General features: G+C 43.8%; 1 protein-coding gene across 1 annotated transcript in view; it reads left to right on the forward strand.

Moving 5' to 3' along the window:
• xylt1 (xylosyltransferase I) overlaps positions 1-24,903 on the forward strand; it is a 294,644-nt gene that overhangs the window by 195,652 nt on the left and 74,089 nt on the right. Inside the window, exon 5 of the mRNA XM_078418358.1 lies at positions 7,948-8,028. Within this exon, the coding sequence (XP_078274484.1) occupies positions 7,948-8,028 (81 nt within the window). The remainder of the gene's footprint in view (positions 1-7,947; positions 8,029-24,903) is intronic.

Here is a 24,903-nt window from a genome sequence, read left to right on the forward strand (position 1 = left end):
GTTGTGGTGTAGTGTTGTGGTGTAGTGTTGTGGCACAGTGTTGTGGCTGCATTTTTCAGTCTATGCATTGATGCTTAGGGTTGCTATTCCTGGATGAGGTGTAATTGTGTGACTAACCTCCCTCTAATGAATGAGCATTCCCTGTCACACCAGCACTCTGAACAGTGGCTGTCAGATACATCTGTCATCCATGTGCACCACTTCACACCACATGAAAAGTGAGCATTGTGAAGCTGGCAGGTGTGAAGGTGGATCAGTCACCTGGATCAGATGGACTACACCCCAGGCTTCTGAAAGAATTTATTCACAAAGTGCTGGAGTAACTCAGCAGGTCGGGTAGCATCTCGGGAGAGAAGGAATGGGTGACGTTTCGGGTCGATACCCTTCATCAGTCTGAAGAAGGGTCTCGACCCGAAACGTCACCCATTCCTTCTCTCTCGAGACGCTGCCTGACCTGCTGAGTTACTCCAGCACTTTGTGAATAAATACCTTCGATTTGTACCAGCATCTGCAGTTATTTTCTTATATTAGGCTTCTGAAAGAGGTGGCTTTAGTAATTGTGGAGGCATTTGGTGGTGATCATTGGAGAATCACCAGTCAGGAGTAGTCCCAGACGACTGGAAAATTGCAAATGTTACTCTGCTGTTCAAGAAGGGAGTGATGCGCAAGAGGGGAAACTATAGTGTAGGATAGAAACTGCAGATGCTGGTTTAAATCAAAGGTTGACACAAAATGCTGGAGTAACTCAGCGGGACAGGCAGCATCTCGGGAGAGAAGGAATGGGTGATGTTTCGGGTCGAGACCCTTCTACAGACTGATATCAAGGGAAGGGTGCGAGTTTGTGAAGGGGAGGTCTTGCCTGACGAAACTGTTAGAGCCCTTTGAGGAAGTAAATAGCGGGATAGACAAAGGAGAGACAGTGGATGTTGTGTGCCTGGATTTTCAGAAGGACTTTCATAAGGTGCCACATGTGAGGCTGCTAAGGAGGATGAGAGCCCATGGTATTAGAGGGAAGATGAGTTGGGTGAGCCCATGGATAGCAGGTTGGCTGGATAGAGGAAGACAAAGAGTAGCAACAAAGGGGGCTTTTTCTGGTTGTCTGCCAGTGACGAGTGGAGTTCTGCAGGGGTCGGTGCTGGGGCTGCTACTCTTCACGTTGTAAATCAATGATTTGGACGAGGGGATTGAATGCTTTGTGGCCAAGTTTGTGGATGATACAAAGATAGGTGGATGGGCAGGTAGTGTGGGGAAGCGGGGACTCTGCAGAAGGACATGGACAGGTTGGGAGAGTGGCCAAAGAAGTGGCAGATGGAATACAGCGTAGCAAAGTGTGGAGTCATGCATTTGGGCATTAGGAATAAAGGCGTAGACTATTTTATAAATGGAGAGAAGTTTCACAAAATTGGAAGTGCAAAAGGACTTGGGAGTGCTGGTGCAGGATTCAAAAGGTTAATTTGCAAGTTGAATCAGTAGTAAGGAAGACAAATGCAATGTTAGTATTTATTTCAAGAGGATAAGAATATAAAAACAAGGTTCCAATACTGATTATTTATAAAACACTGGTCAGTCTGGCTTTGGAGAGCGTCCAGAAGGGATTTACGAGAATAATCCCAGGGCTCTCCCATGGTGGACCCATAAGGCCAAACACAGACTCTGTACAGCTTGCTCCAACTCCCCAAATTTCCAATATATGTTTTTCAATGAAGCTGTTTGGCATGTCCCCAACAACTCTCACCGACATCTATAAATGTGCCGTAGAAAGCATTTTATCGGGATGTGTTGCAGCGTAGTTTGGGAACAGCTCCATCCAAGACCGCAATTGCAGAGATTTGTGGACGCAGCCCAGACCATCACACAAACCAACCTCTCTTACATTGAGTCTGATGAAGGATTCTGGCCTGAAACATCACCCATTCCTTTTCTCCAGAGATGCTGCCTGACCCACTGAGTTACTCTGGCATGTTGCGCCTATTTCCCTTCCATTGACTCCATCTACACCTCACGCTGCCTCAGCAAGGCCAGCAGCATAATCAAGGACCAGTCTCACCCCGATCACTTTCTCCTCTCCCATCAGGCAAGAGGTAAAGGGACCGTTTTATCCAACCATACATTGTTATCCCAGCTTATCCCAGGGACAGCTGGGATAACCATCAACTAGAGATGGTTCTGGCAATAGAAGTAAGGTGATGGACTAGGTAGGACTGGGTAGGACTGCAGTCCTCAACTTTAATCAGAGCAGAGGGAGCAAGGTTGCTGGTGTTGTGGGGATGTGAGCTAGTGGGAGGTATTCCTGTTCTTTCTGGTACACCAGCGGTGCTGGCTCGAAGGGCCAAATGGCCTCCTCCTGCACCTATTTTCTATGTTTACCAGCATTGCATGTTCTGCCGAGTAGTCCATCACCTTACTTCTGTTGCCAGGATCATGAAAACAGAGAGAATTATTGATGTAATTGAATAACCTCCAAGAATCAGCAATCTACTTATATCATATCATATATATACAGCCGGAAACAGGCCTTTTCGGCCCCCCAAGTCCGTGCCGCCCAGCGATCCCCGTACATTAACACCATCCTACACCCACTAGGGACAATTTTTACATTTACCCAGCCAATTAACCTACATACCTGTACGTCTTTGGAGTGTGGGAGGAAACCGAAGATCTCGGAGAAAACCCACGCAGGTCACGGGGAGAACGTACAAACTCCTTACAGTGCAGCACCCGTAGTCAGGATCGAACCTGAGTCTCCGGCGCTGCATTCGCTGTAAAGCAGCAACTCTACCGCTGCGCTACCGTGCCGCCCATGGGAATCCTTTGAAAATTTTAATGGGAATCCTTTGAAATTATTTCACATAAAGCCACTTTTTCAGTTTGGTTGAGTTTAGTTTATTGTCATGTGTACCAAGGTACAGAGAAAAGCTTTTTGTTACATGCTGACCAGTCAGTGGATAGATTCTACACGGTTACATTCGAGCTGTCCACAGTGTACAGATACATGATAAAGGGAATAACGTTTAGTGCAAGATAAGGTTCAGTAAAGTCCGATTAGTCTTCAATGAGATGGATGGTAGCTCAGCACTGCTCTCTAGTTGTTGGTAGGATGGCTCAGTTGCCTGATAACAGCTGGGATAAAACTGTCCCTGAATCTGGAGCTGTACGTTTTCACACTTCTTTACCTCTTGCCTGATGGGAGAGGAGAGAGTGACCGGGGTGAGACTGGTCCTTGATTGTGCTGCTAGCCTTGCTGAGGCAGCATGAGGTGTACATGGAGTCAATGGAAGGGAAATAGTTCTCCCCTTCCACCGAAATTCCTTCCTCCGACTTCATAACTCGGACCTCTTCTATCTGATCTCAAACTTTTCATGTTGGCCTTTGTCCAACCATCTGCCTTTCGAAACCCCACATCTGGACCCTGCCCCCCTCAGCTTTCTCCTCCTCCCCCACCTCAATCGGTCTGAAGAAGTGTCTCAATCAGAAATGTTGCCTGTCCATGTCTCCCAGAGATGCTGCATGACCCACTTCAGCATTATCTTTTAATGAATCAACTAATCAGATTGCCTCTTTTATAAAGTTCAGTAGACTTTGTTTTCATTCAAACATTGATTAAACATATTCGTACATGAAGGTAAGACCTTTATGATCAAACACCACATTGCTGATTCCAAACGCAATGTCATTAATGATGGTCCCGTTTTCTTGCATCCAGAGTTCCAACACCTTATTGTCATCGTGTGTGTTTCATACATTTCTCCAATTCTTACATGCGATGAACAATTAATGAAAGGACATTCCCTTCTCCTGGTATTATAAGCTCTTCTTTATCCCACAATGTCATTTCCAAAGATAAAAATGAAGTGCCGTGTTAATTAATAGTGTTTATTTACTTATTGCAGTAAATTTGATTTTCCCTGGTGTGGTTGTTCTTGTGATAAGATTTTATCTCTCATCCCTTGAGAAAGTACTTAGCGCGTGTGTGTGTGTGTGTGTGTGTGTGTGTGTGTGTGTGTGTGTGTGTGTGTGTGTGTTTGTGTGTGTAATCTGGTCGTGTTTCAGCAGTATTGTGTAGGAAGGAACGGCAAATGCTGGTTTAAATTGAAGATAGACACAAAAAGCTGAAGTCATAAGGTCATAAGGAATAGGAGCAGAATTAGGCCATTCGGCCCATCAAGTCTACTCCACCATTCAATCATGGTTGATCTATCTCTCCCTCCTAACCCCATTCTCCTGCCTACTCCCCATGACGTCTGTACTAACCAAGAATCTATCTATCGCTGCCTTAAAAATATCCACTGACGTAACTCAGGCAGTTTTCTGGAGAAAAGGAATAGGTGAAGTTTCGGGTCGAAACACTTCTTCAGACTGAGAGTCAGGAGAAAGAGAAATGAGAGATATAGACCGTGATGTAGAGAGATATAGAACAAATGAATGAAAGATCTGCAAAATTGTTACGATGATCAAGGAAACAGGTCATTGTTAGCTGTTAGGTGGCAATGAGTACAGACAATGAGACTCAACAAGATGACTTTGAAGCTGGTACGACCTGGGTGGGGGTGGGATGGAGTGAGGGGTGCAGGGGTTACTTTGAAGTTGGTACGACCTGGGTGGGGGTGGGATGGAGTGAGGGGTGCAGGGGTTACTTTGAAGCTGGTACGACCTGGGTGGGGGTGGGATGGAGTGAGTGGTGCAGGGGTTACTTGAAGTTAGAGAAATCAATTTTCATATCACTGGGTTGTACGCTGCCCAAGTGAAATATGAGATGCTGATCCTCCAATGGAGGAGACCTAGGACAGAAAGGTCAGCATGGGAATGGGAAGGGGAATTAAAGTGTCTGGCAACTGGGAGATCAAGTTGATCCAGGCAGACTGAGCGAAGGTGTTCAGCAAAACGATTGCCGAGCATGCGCTTGGTCTTGCCGATATATAGGAGACTGCACCTGGAACAGCGGATACAGAAGATGAGGTTGGAGGAGGTGCAAGTGAACCTCTGCCTCACCTGAAAAGATGCCACACCTGTCGCTATACCTCTTCCCTCAACTCTGACCAAGTACCCCAACAGTCTTTCCAGGGGAGGCAGTGGTTAACCTGCACCACCTCCAACCTCATCTACGAAGTGTAAATTGTTCCTGGCGTGTGTAGGATATTGCTAATGTACAGGGATCGCCGGTCGATGCGGAATTGGTGGGCTGAAGGGCCTGTTTCCGTGCTGTATCTCTAAACTGAACTATTGCTCTGCATTTGAAACCATCTATTTTCTTTATTGGTCCCCGTGAAATTCTCAAGAAAATACTTTTGAGAAACAAATCGATTGATAGTCTGAAACATGGAAACATAGAAAAATAGGTGCAGGAGTAGGCCATTTGGCCCTTCGAGCCAGCACCGCCATTCAATATGATCATGGCTGATCATCTAAAATCAGTACCCCGTTCCTGCTTTTTCCCCATATCCCTTGATTCCGTTAGCCCTCAGAGCTAAATCTAACTCTCTCTTGAAAACATCCAGTGAATTGGCCTCCACTGCCTTCTGTGGCAGAGAATTCCACAGATTCACAACTCTCTGGGTGGAAAAGTTTTTCCTCATCTCAGTCCTAAATGGCTTACCCCTTATTCTTAAACGGTGACCCCTGGTTCTGGACTCCCCCAACACCAGGAACATTTTTCCTGCATCTAGCTTGTCCAATCCTTTAAGAATTGTATATGTTTCTGTTTCCTCCCCTGGGTCTTACGAGCACCAAAAGATGTTATCGCCAAGCATGTGCAACCGGGCAGAGGAGTGGGTGGTGCCTGAACACCTACTTACAAAACCTCACCTTCCCAATTTCCTTCAGTCATTCAGCCACACGTTTGTAGGAGGTTTGAATGGTTGCACTGTGGTTATCTCCACAGCTCATGCAAGATGTCAGAAGGGAAAACAACTGATTCAAGGCGTAATTTGAAATCCCTGCACTTTACACCTCATTTAGCAACTGGCAGAAAAGAACTTCCACTCTACCCAGTTTGTGGTGACAAACAGCAGCGGAAGCAAACACCTTATAAACATTCCAATTGAGTACGAAAAAGAAACAGATTGACTATTTATTCTGAATTGTCTAAAACTATAGATTTGCAATTGTGAATCAACATGACTCATGTCCCATGCCCATCACCACCGTCTCTGATTCTGAAGTGTAGCATTATGATGTCCCTTTACAGGCAATGTTATGAAAGGTACCTGATTATTTATACCCTGAACATTATCGACACTTTGGAATGGGATGGAATACTTTATTGTCACATGTGACCTGGCACAGTGAGATTCTTTGCTGCATACCCAATGTACAGGTGCTCCCCAGCTTACGATGCTTCGACCTGCGATACTTCGACATTGCGATGGTGCAAACGGCAACGACCCGTAACGAGCCGCCGCTCGCTTCCGGCCACGTGATTGCGCGTATTCAATGCATTTCGTCTTACAATACTTTCGATTTCCGATGGGCTTCTCGGAACAGAGCCCTATCGAAAGCAGACAAATAGCGGCCACCTACGGCGTTGTCAAAGTTACAAAGCACGCCAGATCCTACTTTGTTCTCCCACCCCCCCACTCCCCCACAGGGGTCCCCCCACGCCAGGTCCCCATTGTCCATTGGTCTTCACCCTCCCTCACGGCGCTCCCCCCAAGCTCTCATTGACCGCTGACTGCAGGTTTCACCACCGAGGGTTCTGCTCTTTTTCCATATCATTGTGTTTATTTATTCTTCCCATTTCTTCCCATGGGAGATTGGGTTGAATCAACTTGATATTGTCCGAGCCATTGTCACTCCACCACACTCTCCCAGTGCCAACATTCCCATTCTGCTTCAGCCCTGCATTCCTGGGTCTTTGACTCTCATTTCTGCCACTATCCACCGTCCACTAAAGCAGAGTTATCCATGAATAACCAGGTAGTGAACCCCATGGTTTGGCCTTAGACAGGGGAGACCTCATTGAAACATACAGAACAGTGAAAGGCTTGGATGCAGAGAGGATGCTTCCACTAGTGGGAGAGTCAAGGACTAGAGGTCATAGCCTCAGAATTAAAGGACATTCTTTTAGGAAGGAGATAAGGAGAAATTTCTTTAGTCAGATGGTGGTGAATCTGTGGAATTATTTGCCACAGAAGGCTGTGGAGGCAAAGTCAGTGGATATTTTTACGGCATAGATAAATTCTTGATTAGTACAGGTGTCAGAGGTTATGAGGAGAAGGCATGAGAATAGGGTTAGAAGGGAGAGAAAGATCAGTCATGATTGAATGGCAGAGTAGACTTGATGGGCCAAATGGCCTAATTCTACTCCTAGCACTTATGACCGTATGATCTTGTGATGATCTTCCAAAAGCTCGTGCTAGCAAAGGTCTTTTCCAATCCTCCAGATTTTTGAAAGAGTTGAAATATATTTACATTATTAAAAATTAAATAAATAAAATAAAATTTAGTGAACTATACATGAAGCAATGATATTAATTAAAGTGTAAATATTTTTATAAATAAAACTGACAAGACAAACCGCACATAAAGGTAAGTACAATTGGATCCATTGTGAAGATTGGCCTTGTAACAATGGGGACATCTCTTGGACAAGCACAGGCAGAGAGGAAGATCACAGACGAACTGGCAGCACTGCTTCTGTTCATTTTATCATGCCCTTCCACGATCATTTCACCAATTTAAAGCAGTTTAAGGCTGGCAACGTGATCAGTAATGATTGGTGCAAACCTGATGTTTTGGTTCCTCTTCTGAAAATAACAGGAGAGCATATAATCAAAGTTTATCTGAATTAACATGGACAATCCAATGAAATAATGATCAAGAATATTTAATAAGTGTAAAGTTGGTAGAAGGGTATTGGTGGGGAAGTTATGGTTTTTTATGTTTTTGTCGTGTTATAATCTATTAACCAGAGAAGGATTGTTAAAATATGCTTTTATATTTGTTCCACAGAACTAATGATCAACTGGTGGCTTTCTTATCAAGATATCGGAACATGAACTTCCTGAAGTCTCATGGAAGAGATAATGCAAGGTATTGTACCTTTCCTACTTATTCCTTATTGCACACATACAATAACAATTTGTTATGCCGAGGAAGGGCAGATGCTGGTTTATACCGAAGATAGATATAAAATGCTGGAGAAACTCAGCAGGTCAGGCAGCATCACTGGAGAAAATGGATAGGTGATGGTTTGGGTCGGGAACCATCTTCAGAATTAACATTGATAATTTGTTGGATTTGTGAATTGATACTCCATAGCTGTACTTGTGGCTCAAGCCACTGTCGTGATGGTCAGATACATCACCCAGACTCCAGGACTCACATCTGCCCAGTCACAGAGTTGTGCCGGAACTGTTCCAGGGGAACAGTTATCAGTTATCTGTAACAGGATATCTGTTCCAGGGGAACCCAGAGCAGGAGACTGTTAGAACCTCAGCTTCCTAAATGGGGACCAGTGACCTCCATCATTGTATACACCTGGCCTCAAGAGCTTCAGCACCGAGCCAGTGCACCTATTCACCTGAGAATGAGCACAAAAATATCCTTGTCCTATGCAGCAGCTCCAATATTAATTGCCCAAAACATTAGGGGAGCTTACCCTGAACTGGCCTACTTACTCTGCAGTCCAGAGACGGAATTTGAAAACATCCAGTCAGGACAAACTCCTTGAATAACAAATAACAAAAATGAAAATAACAGAGGATTACGTTACATAGAAGTGATTTATTTAGATGGATATAAAATCTGATGTACTCAGTTAAATTATTATGATTTGTACTTTGCACGTTGCTTGGTGCCTACGTTGAATTTAATTCCAGTGAAGATGTTTCAACAGTACATTCTAATTGTCTGTGTCTGATTTGCATCATCTACATGATTCACTCTGGGTGTCAGTTTTGTTGAAAACATTAACTTGTGTTGTAGGGCATGCTGTGCTGATCTTTAAATAACACAAATAAGCACAGTTTGAAAGTCATAATCGGCAATAATGCCCTGGCAGTGATACGTTAACCACCGGCTGAATGAACTTCATGTAGTCTAGGGGTAACAAAACCATTGTTTAGTTTAGTTTAGTTTAGTTTACAGATACAGCGTGGAAGCAGGCCCTTCGGCCCACCGAGTCTGCACTCACCTGCGATCCCTGCACATTAACACTACCCTACACACATTAAGGACAGTTTTTTTTACATTTATACCAAGCCAATTAACTTACAAACCTGTACGTCTTTGGAGTGTGGGAGGAAACCGAAGGTCTCGGAGAAAACCCACGCAGGTCACGGGGAGAACGTACAAACTCCGTACAGACAGCACCTGTAGTCAGGATCGAACCCGGGTCTCTGGCGCTGTAAGGCAGTAGCTCTACCACTGCACCACTGTGCCACCCACTTATTGATTAATAAGAGTAAATAGTACAGACTTAAACTGCTAAATTCATCGACCGGCATGGTTTCCCACTTCCCTTCGTTTAATTTGCGATTATTAGATTATTTTGCACCTGTTTAGAATTTTTAATTGGGATCAAGCAACATGTTCATTTGTATACCTATTTCCATTGAGAATATGCATAATGAAAACTCAGCACTTCAACTCCCCCTCCCATTCCCAATCTGACCTTTCTGTCCTGGGCCTCCTCCATTGTCAGAGTGAGGCCCAGCGCAAATTGGAGGAACAGCATCTCATATTTCGCTTGGGTAGTTTACACCCCAGCAGTATGAACATTGACTTCTCTAACTTCAGATAGTTCCTCTGTCCCTCTCTTTCCCCTCCCCCTTCCCAGTTCTCCCACTAGTCTTCCTGTCTCTGACTACATCCTATCTTTGTCCCGCTCACTCCCCTGATATCAGTCTGAAGAAGCGTCTCGACCCGAAACGTCACCCATTCCTTCTCTCCGGAGATGCTGCCTGACCTGCTGAGTTACTCCAGCATTTTGTATCTACTTGCGTAATTAAATGATTTTAAAAAAACAGAAAGAACAAGCATGGTTTGACTGCTCTAAACGTTGATAGTCGTGGACAATAATGCAGAGATAATGTACAAAATCCATTGCCCAATGGTCCTTATCATTTAATAACACACATCTGTTTAATGCTTTATTAGCACATATCAGTGCACCACATGTGATGTACCTTGATCAATGAAAGTATTTTTGTAACTTCTGTCCGCTTGAGGTAAACTTTTCTTCACATCCACAAACTTTGGGTGAAGTTATCAGTGATTTGAAATGGAAAAAAGCTGAAAGACCAATGGAGCATGCTGTTTGAAATGGATGTTTCTACCACCTGCAAAGCCAAAGGCAGCCATCCAATTTATAAATGGAGAATGCTTTCTGAGCTCATAACTGTTCCTTTGAGCTGTACTCTGTGTGACATTAGGTGTAACTCTTCCTGATGCTGATTCCAAAGAAGAATTCAGATCCCAGTTTTAATTGGGACAAAGGACGAACTTCAGTTACACTGGGAATAAGATTCAGTTCATTGCAGAAAGCTCTGAAAGACAGTAGAAAAAATCAGTTCCCTTATGGATCTGCAATGTGCCCATTAGAGTTGCCCCTACATGCTGCATGTAGTCAATACTTTACACCTAGTTTCTGAATTCAAAACTCTATTCCATTATGTCAAAACACAGCAAGGCAGCAATCACCAGGGGGCAGGGATTTAGATTCTTAGATCACTGGGATCTGTTTTGGGGTAAGGGGGAATTGTACAAAAGGGACGGATTGCACCTGATTAGGTGGGGGACCAGCATTCTGGCAGGCAGGTTTGCCACTGCTACATGGGTGGGTTTAAACTAAATAAGTGTCAAATGGGATAGTCAAGGATGGAGTTAAAGGGAACGAGAGTAAAGGGATAGTTAATGACCCCAGAATTAACTGGAAATAAAGTTCACAAAGGGATAGGAGAGTATGGCCAAGTGTGATAGGGATCGATGTGAAAGGTGAGATGAGTAAGGAATTAAAAGTATTGTATATGAATGCGCGAAGTATAAGAAGTAAAGTAGATGAGCTTGAGGCTCAGTTAGAAGTTGGTAGATATGACATTGTGGGGATTACAGAGACGTGGCTGCAAGAGGATTGGGCCTGGGAACTTAATATTCAGGGTTATACATCCTATAGAAAGGACAGACAGGTGGGCAGAGGCGGTGGGGTAGCTCTGCTGGTGAGGGATGAAATTCAGTCCCTTGCGAGGGAAGACATAGGGACTGACGAGGTAGAGTCACTGTGGATTGAGTTGAGGAATTGTAAAGGTAAGAAGACACTAATTGGTGTTATCTACAGACCACCAAATAGTAGCCCGGATGTAGGGTGTAAGTTGCAGCAAGAGTTAAAACTGGCATGTAATAAAGGTAATGCCACTGTGGTGATGGGGGATTTCAATATGCAGGTAGACTGGGAAAATCAGGTTGGTTCTGGACCCCAAGAAAGAGAGTTTGTAGAGTGCCTCCGAGATGGATTCTTAGAGTAGATTGTAATGGAGCCTACCAGAGAAAAGGCAATTCTGGATTTAGTGTTGTCCAATGGATTTACTGTTGTCCAATGAATTCTGGATTTACTGTTATCCAGATTTGATAAGAGAACTCGAGGTAAAGGAACCGCTTGGAGGTAGTGATCATAATATGATGAGTTTTAATCTACAATTTGAGAGGGAGAAGGTTAAATCGGAAGTGTCAGTGATGCAGTTGAACAAAGGGGACAATGAAGGCATGAGAGAGGAGCTGGCCAAGGTAGACTGGAAAGGGATCCTAGCAGGAATGACGGTGGAACAGCAATGGCAGGAATTTCTGGGCATAATCAAGAAAACGCAGGATCATTTCAGTCCAAAGAGGAAGAAAGATTCTAAGGGGAGTAGGAGTCAAACGTGGCTGACAAGGGAAGTTAGGGATGGAATAAAACTAAAAGAAAAGATGTATAACACAGCAAAGAGTAGCGGGTAGCCAGAGGACTGGGAAACTTTCATAGGACAACAGAAGGTAACAAAACGGGCAATACGGTCTGAAAAGATGAAGTACGAGGGGAAGCTGGCCAAGAATATAAAGGACAGTAAAAGCTTCTTTAGATATGTTAAGAGAAAAAGAGTAGCAAAGTCAAACGTGGGTCCCTTGAAGGCAGACACGGGTGAAATTATTATGGGTAACAAGGAAATGGCAGAAGAGTTGAACAGGTACTTCAGATCTGTCTTCACTAAGGAAGACACAAACAATCTCCCAGATGTACTGGAGGACAGAGGATCTAGGGAGGTAGAGGAACTGAAGGAAATTTGCATTAGATGAGAAATAGTATTGGGTAGACTGATGGGACTGAAGGTTGATAAATCCCCAGGGCCTGATGGTCTGCATCCCAGGGTATTCAAGGAGGTGGCTCTAGAAATAGTGGACGCATTGGTGATCATTTTCCAAACATCAATAGATTCAGGATCAGTTCCTGTGGATTGGAGGATAGCTAATGTTATCCCACCTTTCAAGAAAGGAGCAAGAGAGAAAACGGGGAATTACAGACCAGTTAGCCTGACATCGGTGGTGGGGAAGATGCTGGAGTCAATCATTAAAGAGGTAATAACGGTGCATTTGGATAACAGTAAAAGGATAAGTCCAAGTCAGCATGGATTTATGAAAGGGGAATCATGCTTGACTAATCTTCTGGAATTTTGAAGATGTGACATGTAAAATGGATGAAGGGGAGCCAGTGGATGTAGTGTATCTAGACTTTCAGAAAGCCTTTGTTAAGGTCCCACACGGGGGATTGGTGAGCAAAATTAGAGCACATGGTTTTGGGGGTAGGGTGTTGACATGGATAGAAAATTGGTTGACAGACAGGAAGCAAAGAGTAGGAATAAACGGGTCCTTTTCAGAGTGGCAGGCAGTGGCAAGTGGAGTGCCGCAAGGCTCGGTGTTGGGGCCGCAACTGTTTACCATATATATTAATGATTTGGATGAAGGAATTAGAAGTAACACTAGCAAGTTTGCGGATGACACAAAACTGGGTGGCAGTGTGAACTACGAAGAGGATGATAGAGGTTGCAGGGTGACCTGGACAGGTTGAGTGTGGGTAGATGCAGTATAATATAGATAAATGAGAGGTTATCCACTTTAGCGGCAAAAACAAGGAGGCAGATTATTATCTCAATGGTGTCAGGTTAGGTAAGGGGCCTGGGTGTCCTTGTACACCAGTCAGTGAAAGTTGGCGTGCAGGTACAGCAGGCAGTGAAGAAAGCTAATGGCATGTTGGTCTTCATAACGAAAGGTTTTCAGTATAGAAGTAAAGAGGTTCTTCTGCAGTTGTATAGGGCCCTGGTAAGACCACATCTGGAGTATTGTGTACAGTTTTGGCTCCTAATTTGAGGAAGGACATCCTTGTAATTGAGGCAGTGCAGTGTAGGTTCACGAGATTGATCCCTGGGATGGCGGGACTGTCATATGAGGAAAGATTGAAAAGACTAGGCTTGTATTCACTGGAGTTTAGAAGGATGACAGGGGATCTTATAGAGAAATAAAATTATAAAAGGACTGGACAAGCTAGATGCAGAAAAAATGTTCCCAATGGTGGGCGAGTCCAGAACCAGGGGCCACAGTCTTAGAATAAAGGGGAGGCCATTTAAAACTGAGGTGAGAAGGAACTTTTTCACCCAGAGAGTTGTGAATTTGTGGAATTCTCTGCCACAGAGGGCTGTGGAGGCCAAATCACTGGATGGATTTAAGAGAATTAGATAGAGCTCTAGGGGCTGGCGGAATCAAGGGATATGGGGAGAAGGCAGGCACGGGTTACTGATTGTGGATGATCAGCCATGATCACAATGAATGGCGGTGCTGGCTCGAAGTGCCGAATGGCCTCCTCCTGCACCTATTTTCTATGTTTCTATGTTTCTAAACACCACATATAACCATTTCTGGTATTGGTTTATTATTGTCACCTGTGCCAAGAAACAATGAAAAATGTTATTGTGCTATCGAAAAAAATCTTACCATACCTTGCATGAAGATAGCACAAGAGAGGAAAAGAAATAGAATAGAGTGTAGATTTTAAAAAGTGCAAGAACCGCAACAAGGTAGATTGGGAGCCCGGGAATTCATCAACAGCATATCATGAATTCATCCACAGCACATCATGAATTCATCAACAGCACATCATGAATCCATCCACAGCACATCATGAATTCATCTACAGCATATCATGAATTTATCCTGAGCATATCATGAATTCATCAACAGCATATCATGAATTTATCCTGAGCATACGAGAGGTCCATTCAAGTGTATGAACAGGAAGAAGCTGTTCTTTAATTTCTTTTGTCTTAGTTCAGTTTTAGTTTAGTTTATTCTCACGTGTACAGTGGAAAGCTTTTGCTTTGTGCTAACCAGTCAGCGGAAAGACAATACATGATTATAATCGAGCCATTCCTAGTGTGCAGATACATGATATGGGAATAACGTGTAGTGCATGGTAACTTAGTACAGTTCAAGACTGCTTCCTGGTTGTGGTAGGATGATTCAGTTGCCTAATAACAGCTGGGAAGAAACAGTCCCTGTATCTGGAGGTGTGTGTTTCCACACTTCTATACCTTGTACCTGATGGGAGAGGGGAGAAGTGGGAGTGGCCAGGGTGCGACTCGTGTGATTATGCTGCTGGCCTTGCCGAGGCAGCGTGAGGTATAAATGGAGTCAATGGAAGGGAGGTTGGTTTGTGTGATGGTCTGGGCTGCGTCCACAATTCACTGCAATTTCTTGTGGTCTTGGAGGGAGCTGTTCCCAAACCAAGCTGTGATGCATCCCGATAAAATGCTTTTTACAGCGCATCTGTAGAAGTTGGTGAGAGGTGTAGGGGACGTGGAAGCCAAACTTCCTAAGCCTTCTAAGGAAGTAGAGGCATTTGTGTAGGTGAGCTTTCTTGGTCATTGCTTCAATATGGGTGGTCCAGGAAAAGTTGTTGGTGATGTTTACTCCGAGGAATATGGTGGAATGTTCCTTTAAGCTTTTATATCATCCAACTGGGGGGGGGGGGGGAGTGAGAATGACAGGGGTGTCACACACTGGTCCTTGATTATGTTGACTGCTGGTGGAAGTCTTAGTGGAAGTCTTGATATTCAGTGCCATCATTGCTGTGTCTTTTGCATTGCCTCTTGATGGGATGAAGGGCAATTGTGGGCAGTGATTCTGTCCAGAATCTCTGCATTAGTGTCAGTGATTATCTTCTCAGCCGTCTCTGCAGTTCCCCTGGGTATCTCAGAATCGGATTTGTTCTCTTTAGCTTCCAGCTTTTTAATCAGTCATTTCGTTATGTAAATTGGATATGTTCTCAATGGAAAAGAGAAGGTAGAGAGGTGAAATGAAGACGCTCTATTAGTGACTCTGAAGGGACTGAGGAAGGTTCTGAGGGAGGGGGAAGAACAATGGACAATGGGGACCCAGCATGGGGGTCAGCCATGAGGAGGGGGAATGGGGGAGAACAAAGGGTCACCTGGCACGGGGGTACTTTGTAAGCACCCTTTATGGGTGACTATTTGCATACCTTAGGTATACAAGCAAAGAATTTCACTGTGGCTTATCACATGGGACAATAAAGCATTCATTCATCCATTCATTCATTCACTATGCATTCCTATTGCACCTTGTCCAGAACAATCCAATCAGAATGTAAGGCTTGCTTGAAGTATAGGAGAGGAAAAGCAGGAGGCACACATTTGTAAAAAGAGTTAATTCTATGTGCCATCAATAGATAAATATCGAAAGAAGACTCCTGTGTTCACTCCCAGCTAAGTTGAACTAATAAACAGCAATAGCAGTTCTTTTTTCATTCTTATTCATGGCCGTTTCCTGGCATTATTTTTTTACTTGTGTCTATAATAACACAATCTAAATTACAGTATGAATTGACATTCCAAAGTGGATATAGAAAATAGGTGCAGGAGGAGGCCATTTGGCCCTTCGATCTAGCACCACCATTCATTGTGATCATTCATCAGTAACCCGTGCCTGCCTTCTCCCCATATCCCTTGATTCTGCCAGGCCCTAATAAGACATAATATGGAATATTGTATTCAACACGCACAATTAAAGATAGAAGATAGACACAAAATGCTGGAGTAACTCAGCGGGACAGGCTGCATCTCAGGAGAGAAGGAATAGGTGAAGAAGGGTCTTAACCTGTAACGTCACCCGTTCCTTCTCTCCAGAGATGCTGCCTGTCCCGCTGAGTTACTCCAGCATTCTGTGTCTATCTTCGATTTAAACCAACATCTGCAATTCTGTCCTACACAGCTAAAGATAGACTGGTTGTACAATTATCTGAAGGAATGGGCCAGGTTTAGTGGATCCACTATTGATTACATTGTTGCCAATCTCACTTGCTGGTGTCCCTTTGAAAGGCCCCATTAATGTTGCAGTCATATAATTCACACAGAGGAAGCTCAACATAGGGAACACAAGCATGAGGAAAGTCATAAGTAAACCCTTCACACAAAGCGTGATGGGTGTATGGAACAAGCTGCCAGAGGAGGTAGTTGAGGCAAGGACTATCCCAACGTTTAAGAAACAGTTAGACAGGTACATGGATAGGGCAGGTTTGTAGGGCTATGGACCAAACGCGGGAAGGTGCGACATGTTGTAGTTGGGACATGTTGGTCGGTGTGGGCAAGTTGGGCTGAAGGGCCTGTTTCCACGCTGTACCACTCTATGACTCGATACCATTTCTTAAACCAGGGTTGTTTACTTGTGTTGCTGATGTTTTGGACAATTTGTTTATCGGTTTCAGTGGATTCATTACTCTGGTGGGTGGTGCACAATGAAATTGGGAAGACAGCTGTGGACTGCCAATGCTTATCTTACTTGGCAGTTATATATTCTAGCTGGGGCACATGTGCCCGGCACTGACAGAAAGCAACGACATAATAACACCATCTCTGTATCTTCCTTTGGCGTGAGATCTAAAACAACAGAAAATGCAGTTCATTGAAGAGGAAGTTACAAAACTGTCATTTATCTCAACCAGACGACCACAAGACAGACTGGGATAACAGTGGCAGCTCTGTTTAACGTCTCTTTCAACTTAACAGGAGATTTTCACAATCTCTTTCCAATGCCATTTTGCCATTGCAAAGACGCTCTTGCGCTGAACATCGTCAAATCTCACTTTGTTGATGCCAGCCACAGTGGTCATTGCACAGTTTTCTGACCGGCAATCTTTTATACCTGAATCTATGAACATTTGTTATTCCTGATTAAGAACTCCTTAAAACAAAGTTACAGATGAAAGTTTTGTAGAATCAGTACATTTATTAACTGTACAAGGAACCATAATATAACATGACTAATAATGCAACAAATTCATTTCTGTTCTACGTTTGCATTTGCAAGTAAACATTCCTAAATCATGTTAGTGTGCAGACTTAAAAATAATTTTAGTTTAACTCTTTAAGGTGCAGTCTCTATGGATAGAACCTGGTGGCACGGTGGCGTAGCAGTAGAGATGCTGCCTTACAGCGTCAGAGACCTGGATTCCATCCTGACTATGGGTGCTGTCTGTAAGGAGTTTGTACATTCTCCCCATTTGTACGTTTTTCCCGGGTGCTCCGGTTTCCTCCCGCACTCCAAACACGTTCAGGTTTGTAGGTTAATTGGTTTTGGTAAAATTGTAAATTGTCCCTAGTGTGTGTAGGATAGCGTTAGTGTGTGGGGATTACCTAAGGTGAGCCTAAGGGCCTGTTTCCACGCTGTGTATCTAAACTAAACTAAAACAATTTCCAGGCTTTCCTTAATTTTCAGTCATGTTAATTTCAAGGGACTAGAGGGAACCATGGGAGAATATACCGCATAGGAACATGTCCTTAGCCCACAATCCCTGTACACAAACACAATGCCAAATTAAACTGATCTATTCTGCCGTTATATGATCCATATTCCTCCATTTCCTGTATGCTAATGTGTCTATCTTAAAGCTCTCAAACACCACTGTCGTATCTGGTTTCACCTGGAGCAACACTGTCCTGGTGCTCATTACTCTGTAAAAAACAACTTGCCCGCGCATCCCCTTTGAACTTTCCACATCTCGCCTTAAAGCTCTCATGTCATTTCCACCCTGGGATGATGGTTCTGAGTATCTATGCTTCTCATCGTTTTATAAGTTTCTATCCTACCTCATCTTAGCCTCTGAAGTTCCAGTGAAACAATCCAACCTGTTGCAACCTCTCCCGAGAGCTAATGTTCTCTAATTGAGACAGCGTCCAGGTTAACCTCTACTGCACCCTCTCCAAACCTCCCCCATTCTTTCTGTAATGGGGTGACCACAACTGCACATAATACACCAAATGTTGTCTATGCAAAGTTTTATAGATCTGCAATGCAGCCCAACCAAAGTTTTATAAAGTTGCATTATGCTTTAACCAAAGTTTTCAGAGCCCCTGTGGTGGCGAGTGAGAATTTATAAAAGGAATAGTTAGTGACCAGGTATCATAAGTTTTAAATAAATGACAAAAGACAGAATGAAGGCTGTGGGTAATGTGTTTCACACAGGGGGTTGTTAAGCATGAAGCGAGAGAGGCTGATGGTAACTAGTGTTGCCAACTGTCCCGTATTAGCCGGGACATCCCGTATTTTGGGCTAAATTAGTTTGTCCAGTACGGGACCGCCCTTGTCCCGTATTAGTAGGGTGTCAACTTCCTCACTCTCAAATAAGGGACAAAAGGTGACATCCCACGTGACCTAACCCAGCCAGTGGCCATGTGCTCCCGCTCCACCGATGGTGGACAATTGGTGGAGCGGGAGCACGTGGCCGATGGCTGGGTGAGGTCACATGGGGCGCGGGACAATGACGTCACCTTGTCCCGTATTTGGGAGTGAGGAAGTTGGCAACCTTGGGTGATGGTAACAGACACCACAAGACCTTTTTGAAAGCTTACTGCACCTCTACTTGAAGAAGATGAATTTGCAAAGTTATGGGAAAAGGATGTGACAATCTTCCCCTTATATTTAATGTAGTAAAGTGCAACACATCACACTTGCTCGGATTAATGAGCATCTGTCATTTCTCCGCCCATTTCTGGTCTATATTGCTGACCTGTATCCCACCGTATACTTGCACAGCTTGCCTCACTGTCCGCTGCCCCACCAATCTTGCTGTCATCTGCAAACTTACTGACCAACCTGTCTACGTTTACATCCGTCATTTATCCCTCCCTCTCCCTCTCCCTCTCCCCCTCCCTCTCCCTCTCCCCCGTCTCTCTCTCTCTCTCTCTTTTTCCACCAATGTCCACTCGTGGTCTCTCACTTACTTGGCTGATGTTTCTGCGATATTTATTTCTCCATTCCATTCACAGTAATCTGTGGGATGTCAATGGGACAGTCAGCCTATCTGTGTCTCAGTCTTCTTCAGTGCCCCAATCTGCGCCCGCTTCAATCAGATCGACATGTTCATCTGCAAATTCAGGGATCACAATGATTGAACATCATTATTGATTTTCCGATCGGCTGTTCAGTGATAGGTTAGTAGTCATACAATGAAAACCTGTTCTTGAGTGTGCTAACAGAAGTGACAGAACATTTTGCTCAGAGGATGATAAATTGTCCAAATTAGGACACACATCTTCTCATGCTGTTGATGTTGAATATTGTAGCCATCAGCAGAGAGCTGGCCCTGAACACATTTCCAGGTGGACAGTCTGTGGGAGAATATGAACCAGAGCAGATCCAGTCAATGCGTCAGTGACTTACACCAACAGCATTTCATTTGTGCAAATCTCCCCGCTATCTCCACGTCACTGTTCCAGAAATATGCCATTGGCAGCGGGTGTGTACGCCAGAGGTTTAAATTAAGGCAGATAAGAAGAACAGAAGGGCATTAAAGTTCATTGTACTTCCTAACTAAAGTTTAAAAATTGCCCTGGGAGTGAAAGGCGAATGAACGGACGAATGAATGAATTGTCACATGTCACAAGTCACAGTCAAGTTCTGTTTTACATACCCAGGGTATGCAAAGAGTTGCCACAAAAGGGCGCCACCAAAGTTAGAAAATATCCCACGCCAGGTCTCCCTTTGTTCACCCCCTCACGGCAGCTCCCCCCCACATGCTGGGTCCCCCCCCCCCCCCCCATGCCAGGTACTACTTTGTTCACCCCCCCATGCTGGGCCCCCCTTTGTTCCTTTGTTCTAACCCCCCCCCCCATGCCAGGTCCTTCTTTGTTCACCCCCCCATGCTAGGTCCTCCATTGTTGTCCCCCCCCCATGCCAGGTCCTCCATTGTTCTCCCCCCCCCCCCCCCCCCCCCCCCTGTCGCTCTTCTATCAGTTTCTACAGAAACAGGAAACAGTACCAGTGTAATGTGCTACTTCCTTCTGCATGTTAGATGATGGAAGGTACTGAAACTATTTTCTTCATAGAATTTAGTTACAGCAGAACAAACTATTTAAAGCTAATGGAGGAAGAAAAGTAAAACCCTCGCACTTTCTATAGGACCTTCCATTGCCCCAAATATCCCAAAGTCCCGCAAAGTGAATTTTTAATATAATCATAGCTGGACGTGCAGAAAATAATTTATATACACGGAGGTCACATAAAAATCACTGAGTTAATTGTATTACATGTTGGTTGCTAGGGTGGCACGATGGCGCAGCGTTAGAGTTGCTGTCTTACAGTGCCAGAGACCTGGGTTCGATCCTGACTACGGGTGCTGTCTGTACGGAGTTTGTACGTTCTCCCCGTGACCGCGTGGGTTTTCTCAGGGTCCCCCAGGTTCACCCCACACTCCAAAGACATACAGGTTTGTCAGTTAATTGGCTTTGGTAAAAATTGTAAATTGGCCCTGTGTGTGTGTAGGGTAGTGTTAGTGTGCAGGGATCGCTAGTCGGTGCGGGCTCGATGGGCCAAAGGGCCAGTTTCTGTGCTGTATCTCTAAACTAAACTGAACTAAACATTTTGGCCAGAAACTTTCCTTAATGTAAAACATTGTTGAGTAAGTTTAAGGCAAGATCTACTGATCTTGAAATGTTGGCCTAAATTTCTGCACTCTAGTTTCTGGAAGAGCACGCAACGTCCTGACCTAGAGAACATCCTGACCTCGAGGACAAAAGCTTGAGCAATGAACCACAGCTCAACGTGATTAGACATTCATTGCACTGAACACTTGTTCTCTGTGAACACATGAAACATATGGTAGATGTTTCAAGGTGAACCTTTACCGATGCTCTCAAATAAATTACATGCCCCTAAGAGTCATGGAGACAAGCCTTTCGGCCCAACTTACCCCTGCCGTCCAAGGTGACCCATCTACATTAGTCCCACCTACCCACGTTTGACCCATATCCCTCTAAACCTGTCCTATCCATGTACCTGTCTAAATGTCTTTTAAATGTTATTGTTTCTGTTTCAACTACCTCCTTTGGCAGCTCATTCTATATACCCACTAGCCTCAGTGTGTATAGGCTGCCCCTCAGATTCCTATTAAATCTTCCCCCTCTCACCTTGAACCTCTGTCATCTAGTTCCCGATTCCTAAATGATTCTGTGCATTTACCTGATCCATTCCCCTCATGATCTTATACATCAATAAGACTGCACCTTATCCTCCTTTGCTCCAAGGAATAAAGTCCCAATCTGCTCAACCTCTCCCTATATCTCAGGCCTTCAGGACCTGGCAACATCATCATAAAATCTTCTTTGCTCCTTTTCCAGCTTAACAACATATTTTCTCTAACATGGTGACCAAATCTGAATACAATACTACAACTGTGGCCTCACCAGCGCTGTAACGTATCATCCCAAGTTCTATTCTCAATACCCTGACTGATGAAGGCCAATCTGTCGAAAACCTTCTTGACCACCTTATCTATCTGCAACGCCATTTTCAAGGAACTATCGACCTGCACTCCTGCATCCCTCTGCTCTACAGCATCCCCTAAAGCCCTGCCAATTAGTGTGAAGGTTCTGCCCTGGTTAGACTTCCCAAAATGTAATACCTCAATTTTATCTGCATTAAACTCCATTATGCATTCCTCTGCCCATTTGACCAACTGATCAAGATCCTCCTGTAACTTTTGATAACCATCTTTGTTATTTACAATATCGTCCATTTTATGTCATCTGCAAACTTACTACTGCTGTCTTATATGTTTTCATCCAAATCGTTGGTCTAAACCACAAAGGGCAATGAGGCCCGCACCAATCGTTGAGGCACGCCACTAGTCACAGGCCTCTAGTCTGAAAAAAAAACCTTCCATCATCACCCTCTGCTTCATTCCATGAAGGCAATTTTCTATCCAGTAGGCCGGCTCTCCCATGCAATCTAACCTTCCAGAATAGCCTGCCATGCAGAACCTTGTCAAATGCCTTGCTGAAATCCATATGAACAACATCTACAACACTGCCCTCATTGATCCTCTGGGTTATATCTTCAAATAACTTCATCAGATTTGTGAGACACGATCTCCCAAGAGAGTCAAGACTGTTTTATTGACACGTGTCCCAGATACAGTGCCCTCCATAATGTTTGGGACAAAGACCCATCATTTATTTATTTGTCTCTGTACTCCACCATTTGAGATTTGTAATAGAAAAAAAAATCACATGTGGTTAAAGTGAACATTGTCCGATTTTAATAAAGGCCATTTTTATACATTTTGGTTTCACCATGCAGAAATTACAGCTGTGTTTATACATAGTCCCCCCATTTCAGGGCACCATTATGTTTGGGACACAGCAATGTCATGTAAATGAAAGTAGTCATGTTTAGTATTTTGTTGCATATCCTTTGCATGCAATGACTGCTTGAAGTCTGCGATTCATGGACATCACCAGTTGCTGGGTGTCTTCTCTGATGATGCTCTGCCAGGCCTGTATTGCAGCCATCTTTAGCTTATGCTTGTTTTGGGGGCTAGTCCCCTTCAATTTTCTCTTCAGCATATAAAAGGCATGCTCAATTGGGTTCAGATCGGGTGATTGACTTGGCCACTCAATAATTGACCATTTTTTAGCTTTGAAAACCTCCTATGTTGCTTTAGCAGTATGTTTGGGATCATTGTCTTGCTGTAGAATGAACCGCCGGCCAATGAGTTTTGAGGCATTTGTTTGAACTTGAGCAGATTGGATGTGTCTATACACTTCAGAATTCATTATGCTACTACCATCAGCAGTTGTATCATCAATGAAGATGTGTGAGCCGGTACCTTCAGCAGCCATACATGCCCAGGCCATAACACCCCCACCACTGCGTTTCACAGATGAGGTGGTATGCTTTGGATCTTGGGCAGTTCCTTCTCTCCTCCAGACTTTGCTCTTGCCATCACTCTGATATAAGTTAATCTTCGCCTCATCTGTCCACAAGACAAGTTTTCCAGAACTGGTTGCTCCTTTAAGTACTTCTTGGCAAACTGTAACCTGGCCATCTTATTTTTGCGGCTAACCAATGGTTTGCATCTTGCAGTGTGGCCTCTGTATTTCTGTTCATGAAGTCTTCTGCAGACAGTGGTTATTGACAAATCCACACCTGACTCCTGAAGAGTGTTTCTGATCTGTCGGACAGGTGTTTGCGATTTTTCTTTATTATAGAGAGAATTCTTCTGTCATCAGCTGTGGAGGTCTTCCTTGGCCTGCCAGTCCCATTGCGATTAGTAAGCTCACCAGTTGCTCTCTTTCTTCTTAATAATGTTCCAAACAGTTGTTTTTGGTAAGCCTAAGGTTTGGCTGATGTCTCTAACAGTATTATTCTTGTTTCTCAGTCTCATAATGGCTTTTTTGTTTATCATTGGCACAACTTTGGTCCTCATGTTGATAAACAGCAATAAAAGTTTCCAAAGGAAAGACCGGAGGAAAAACTAGGTGCTGAGAGCTCTCTTATACCTGCATTAAGGAGGCAATTAAACACATCTGAGCAATTACAAACACCTGTGAAGCCATGTGTCCCAAACATTATAGTACCCTGAAATGGGGGGACTATATATAAACACAGCTGTAATTTCTACATGGTGAAACCAAAATGTATAAAAATACCCTTTAATAAAATCTGACAATGTTCACTTTAACCACATGTGATTTTTTTCTAATGCAAATCTCAAATTGTGGAGTACAGAGGCAAATAAATAAATGATGGGTCTTTGTCCCAAACATTATGGAGGGCACTGTAGAACAATGCTGCAGCACAATAAAATATGGAACTATAGTACACTGTAAACAATATAATAAACGAGAGAGAAAAACAAGGTTCAGTGTGTATATACGCACATACCCACAAGTACACACACACACACACACATATATATATATATATATATATATACATATACAGCACACACACACACACACACACACACACACACACACACACACACACATATATATATATATATATACATATACAGCACACACACACACACACACACACACACACACACACACACACACACACACATATATATATATATACATATACAGCACACACACACACACACACACACACACACACACACATATATATATATATATATATACATATACAGCATACACACACACACACACACACACACACACACACACACACACACACACACACACACATATATATATATATACATATACAGCACGCACACATACACACAAAAGACAAACAACAATAGTGCAATGATAACAATAATAATCTATTGCAGTTCAGGGCTTATTTGAGGTTGTAATGTTTAATAGCCTGATGGCTGTCGGGAAAAAGCTGTTCCTGAACCTGACATTATAGTTTTCAGGCTCCTGTACCTTCTTCCCAATGGCAGGGGTGAAATGAAATCCGTGCTGACTATCCCTAATCAGTCCTGTCTATCTAAATATGTATCTAAATGCTTGTACATCTTATCCCACAGAATACTCTCTAGTACCGTTCTGACCACATATGTTAAACTCACTGGCCTATAGTCCCCAGGCAGACACAAAATGCTGGAGTAACTCAGCG

Source organism: Rhinoraja longicauda, chromosome 21 (assembly GCF_053455715.1).
Source record: "Rhinoraja longicauda isolate Sanriku21f chromosome 21, sRhiLon1.1, whole genome shotgun sequence".
NCBI lineage: Eukaryota > Metazoa > Chordata > Chondrichthyes > Rajiformes > Arhynchobatidae > Rhinoraja > Rhinoraja longicauda.